At 34.5% G+C, this 5,820-nt stretch overlaps 1 protein-coding gene across 1 annotated transcript in view; it reads right to left on the minus strand.

The window, feature by feature from the left end:
- The window catches only part of LOC107584894 (plexin A3), a 114,647-nt gene that overhangs the window by 79,400 nt on the left and 29,427 nt on the right, over positions 1 to 5,820 (minus strand). Inside the window, exon 5 of the mRNA XM_016271664.1 lies at positions 5,245 to 5,359. Within this exon, the coding sequence (XP_016127150.1) occupies positions 5,245 to 5,359 (115 nt within the window). The remainder of the gene's footprint in view (positions 1 to 5,244; positions 5,360 to 5,820) is intronic.

Genomic DNA, 5,820 nt, shown 5'->3' on the forward strand with positions numbered 1-5,820 from the left:
GGTAGAACAATAGATGACAAAACGATGGATGGATGGATCCATCTGAAAAGTTTATTTTAAAACATCTAATATGTAGGTAAATTGATTAATAAATATGTACATAAACAGATAAAAGAAAATTATTATGAATACACATTTCATGTATAATATAGGCAGCTGACTAGGTTTTGGGACGCAGTATTGTGTGTGTGTGTGTGTTTGTGTACACAATGGAGTGACCGTTTGTGATGAGCAGCACTGGAGTGTGTGAATATGCGAGTGACAAGCACTGCCGTCTCACGGGACGCTCTCTGAACTGCTGTCACTGTGCTCCATGCAGGCAGAGGATCTGCTGGCCAGCTATACCAGCACTCTCCCCTCCAGTATCAACACCGGATGACTCACCACTTTTCGCTGACTAACTCTTTTCTTGAACGAGAGCGAGGGGGGGGGAGGAGGGATAAGAAGATTGTCAGGCCTAGTGCTGGAGGGGAAGACAGACAAGCCGAGAGAGATGGGCATATCTGAGCGCTGCTGGCTGCCTCTGATAAGCACTGATAAGGCATCTCTTTGATGTTCAGTTAAGTGTAAAATTTAAATGCGCTAAAAGCCGAGGGGTGCACGTCACCCCCTTCTGCAACTGAAGACAAGAGGATTTTCTTCTCTTTGGCTCCTCCCTCGTGCGCCTCTCTGCGCGAAATCAGGCAGGTGTTAATTGTATGGGTGTCTGTCCCGTCGTGCTTATATAACGTCCAAATCATATATCAAATCATTTTCAATCTTTCATCTGGCTATCATTAAGCCTCATTATCCACATGGCCTGATTACAGATCCTATTAACCTTGTTTCTCTGAGCCATGGCTCCGTTAGCGTGCGTATAGTTAATAATTTCTCTAACTGAAAAACTGTAATGTCATAATCACAGATATGAAAACACTTAGTTGCCTGGCAGCTACAATGACAGCATAAAAAAAGTGGCACTGACCAAATGAAATATTAATATGTCTGGAGACGCTTCTAGAAGCTTCTAACCTGATTTGTCACATCTGACCAAACAGATTAAGCGATTTATTGGAGTCGTATTCTACACGTTCATAGAATCCTAGCTTGATCTTACAGATAAGTCTGGGAAGCACCATATTTAAGGCAATAATACAGATAAACCAATAAATATTTTCATGTTGTGGCCAATAAACAATAAATGGCTGATTTTAAAATCTATAGCACTTTGACTAAAAAAATAGAAAAACTGCTGCAACTATTGCTACTGCAAATAAATAAATAAACAAACACTAAAACAATCAGAAAAAAGTGTAAAAAAAACCTATGAAAAATAGATAAATGTTTCATCTGAAAAAATTAAAGGAATAAATAATAATAATAATAAAAATTAAACTAAATTCTGGTTGAGAATAAACAAAAAAACACTAAAAACTTACAATTAGAAAAAGTGTAAAATGTTGAAAAAGAGAAATTAGGCATTGCAGGATGTACAGTACGAAAAATAGATAAATGTTTCATCTGAAAAAATTAAAAGATTAAATAACAATAATAAAAATAATAAATTAATGTAAATAAATGTAATATAAATTCTGGTAATGAATGAATGAATGAATAAATTAATTCAGACGTCAATAAGCAATATGGTGTCAATATTCCCTACACCTTGCAATTGTTTTCCAACAAAAGTGTATGAATTTATCACTTAAATAGAGTTACATTATAAATGTATAATTTCGAGTTATAAAAACCTAATCAATTATTTGTGGTGTTATAATTTTTGGTGAAGAATACATACAATTTTTCAAGCATATTAATGTGCGGCTTAAAAAAAAGACAGGGCAAGTAATATCTAAATTGCTATGGAAATATGTACAGTTCTAGTAGTTCAGGTATTATAGATTTGGAAAACTGGCCATTTATCAGCTAGCCACAACAGAAAGGCTTATCTCCAATACATTGCTTCCAAGACTCATCGGGCCCAAAAAAAACTTTTACACTGGCATGGATCCTCCTTAATGTTGAGCTCTGTAAGTGTAAAAGAAAACACCATTCTTTGAAAGTGTAGAATACGGCTCCTATAAATTGCTAAATAAACAAACCAATATAGCAATGAAAACGTCATCACACAGCATCATTTCCATAAATGTTCTGGATGGACTTGGAAGCGAACTGTTGCTGAAACCAGTCTAAACGCAGACTAGACCTTCGATTCCCACTTGAATTCAAATCTCCATCTCGCCTCATCTAAAGCTACAGCGTTAGTTAGCCGGGCCACTTTGTTCCTGTCGCTGTGGTTTTACTCCGTAATCATGATTCAAAGAAATGCAAGAGATATTAATAAAGTGAATGCACTCAGTGTCTGGTATCCAAGCAGCTGGAGAGTCACGTATGCTGTTTTCCCTTCACTCCTCAGTCATCAGGTGCACTAAAACTCCGACAACACAAAGAGACAGCAGTAACTTCTCAACCCGAGAAGGCAGCGGCCTACAGCTCAGTCAAGTATGCAATAATGCGCTCCGACGAGAAATGAAAAGCGAAAAGAGAGAAAGAAATGGAGAAAAGGAGAGAAGAAAAAAAGAAGGGGGCGGGAATACAAGATGTAAATCTATTCACAGATTGGGCCAAATCTGTGCTTAGCCTATTATTTACCCTCACCGCAACAGAATCTTGGCTAGAAACATGACACTTTAAACACTTGGGCCCATTTCAAACATGAGTAACCACAAACAAAAGACACCAACAAAAAAGTTGGCCAAGTTATTAGGCTCGATACTCATTAGCACCTGAAATTCTGGAAGGAATTACACTGTAGACACCCTGAAAACACTGCTACATCCATCACAGCGCAGCAGCGCCAAACAGAGAATTACTAAATCAACAGGATCAAGCTGTGATTGACTCAAATCGGCTTTGCAGAATGGAAATAAAAATGACTGAACTAGATTCTAACAATTGTGCAGAAAATGAGTTTCATTTGACATAATTTGCTGGTTACTAGGGTGATCTGGATGGTTGCTTATGCCGGTCCAAAAAGAGCTAAAAAGTTTATAAGGCTACGTTCACACTGCTAAGTTTTGTGAGTGAAATCTGCAAATGTGAATCCTTCACTTATGTGTACGTTCAGGAGTAAAACCATGACGGCTGATACAGGCCCGTAACCAGCTATGAGGCCACCGAGGTCCGGACCCCGGTCAATTTTTCATGCTAAAAAATAAAATGTGTTCTTTGAATGACTAATTTGCTGTTAAACTCCTCATATGAATGCCTGCATGACATGTATAATTCAGTTTAGACAGTTTGCAAGAATGTTTAGCGTCCCTGTTATGAAAATTATAGCTGCGAGACGCTGGCGGAGTGAACGAGGCTTAAGAGAGTTGTGAGTGAGGGCGCGGGCGCAGCCTCTGTGTTGCCAGATCCAGCTATTATAAGCATTTTGGACTTGTCTTTTCCACTTAATTTAACACTTTAGAAAGTTAATAAAGTAGGAAGTTGCAGTTTAGAGTAAGCAATATCTTTCTCTTATCTTATTTGCAAAAGATTGGAAATAATTTCGGTTTATTTTTAGTTTATTTTAGTATTAATATCTGGCAACACTGCATCGCCGACACTTAAACTGAAAGCAATCAAAAAAGTCCATGGACAGGTGCTGACAGGATACGACATTCGGTAAGGGAGACGCAAAAATATGATATTATCTGTCATAAACGTTATCAACGCTGTCAAAAACAGTAGCATTTAGCACTAGTACACAGATCTGTAGAACAAGTAGGTTACAGAATGAAAATGAAATATGCAAAAACTAGCCATGAAGAAGTCTATGATATGTCATTCAGTAGTTACATTTTCACAAATCATGCTATAAACTTTCATAAGAGCACTAGACAAAGTTACTGTAGTTATGTATTGTTGCAATAAACAACTGATAAAATGATCCACCATTAAATATAGTAAAGTAATAAGAAATTGATGCAATAAATAGGGTATGATTTACTGTAAAAATAACCATCCCTCCAAAACACAGAAAACATCTTTCACAAACATCTACATGTCTGTCTCCTTTAAAGTGTTTATGGTGTATCTAATGAGTTGTATTTGTAGGGGTTATTATAACACAATTCTTTGAAGGGGTCATATGATGCTTTTTTAAAGATCATTATTTTGTGTATTTGGTGTAACAGAATATGTTGACATGCTTTAATGTTCAAAAAACAAAATTTTCAAATACTGTACATTATTGTAGGTCCTCTATGCCCCGCCTCTCTCAAACGCTTCTGAACATCTGAATCTCTCTTTCATTTGAGAAAGTGAAGCAGCGAGTCATCTAAGCCACACTGAATCACAAATGAACTCATAATACATCTGAATCTGATTATGCTGCGTGGCACTGCTGCAGATCAAACCCTCGAGACTGGAACAGTTTATACAAGCGCTCGTTTAGCACCAACTAGTTGATTAGTAAAAAGACTATTTAGATTACTCACAAATTGATTTTCAAATTTATGGTGGGAAGAGAACGTGAAGAGCTACGAGAAACAAAAGTTTAACAGTTTTTTGTTATTTTTACATTTTTATTTTTTAATCCATTTTGTATTTTTTATTATTATTTTTAACTAATAATACATCAAGATTTAAAAACAAAATTGTTCATACATTTTTTTCATTAAAACATCAACATTTAAAAATCACATTTTTTCAATTGAATTCTCAATAGAAAAGCACAGGTTTTTGAAGTTAGCTAATTTTGAATGGGTGAGTATTTTAATATTTATGATTAATATTTAAAGTATGAGACATTGTTTTTTAATCTAGGATATCTTAATAATATTTTAAAATCTTTATATTCATTATAATAGTATCTACGGTCCATATTTATTTAACATCATTTAGTTGTTTATTTTATTTTAAATTATTTATTATTATTAAATTCTTTTCTTTTCTTACTATATTAAATAAAAGTAATGTTTTTACATATATAAATGTACATAAAAATATATATTTCATTTGCAAAAGATTACTTTTCAGCTTGTAGTTTTCAGCACATTCTGACTGTTGCTTCAAAGAATACCAAGACTTTATAGCAAACTCAACAAAACATCATATTTTTTGGCATTACCTTCATATTTGATTAATCAAATTACTTGATTTTTATCACGTGTTTGAATACTTAAGACTACAAAATAACTCAAAATGCCCATCCCTAGTTGATACGTCTCGTTTTTATCAGAGGTTTGTTTGGTTAGCTGGTCTGGTTTGGTTTCTTACCTCTGCGCTGCTCACTCGACCTTCCTGGAAAGAGCACTCGGCTACGTTATTAGTGCAGATGTGGCGATATTTACACCAGTTGCAGGGGAAAGGGCTGCTAACACACGATGAACACCTGCAGAGGAGAAAAGCAAAAGAAAGTTACATGAGAGGTCTGTTCTGAGCAGATCAAACAAGTCATCCGTGAACAGTTTCCACTGACTTGAGTCAAAGCAAAACGTAAATGACCAAAACGTATTTTACCACAAAATCTACTCCGGAACAAACCTGGTTTTGTTTAATGGTCTTATTCCTAGTTTTTACAGCATATTTTACAAAGTAATAAAACTAATTGTTTTTATGCAATCACAAGCTGGCTTTGACGTAACATACTATTTTATATATATTTATAAATTATAAGCATAAATAAATAACTAAATAAATAAATAAAAAAAAAGTCAGAAATAAAATATTTTATTATAACATTTAATTCAAATAATGCAATTATATAAAAAAAATACAATACACACACACACACATACATATTATATATGTATATGTATATATGTATATATGTATATATGTATATATATATAT

This window comes from Sinocyclocheilus grahami, unplaced genomic scaffold (genome assembly GCF_001515645.1).
Source record: "Sinocyclocheilus grahami isolate Dianchi unplaced genomic scaffold, SAMN03320097.WGS_v1.1 scaffold64.1, whole genome shotgun sequence".
Taxonomy (NCBI): domain Eukaryota; kingdom Metazoa; phylum Chordata; class Actinopteri; order Cypriniformes; family Cyprinidae; genus Sinocyclocheilus; species Sinocyclocheilus grahami.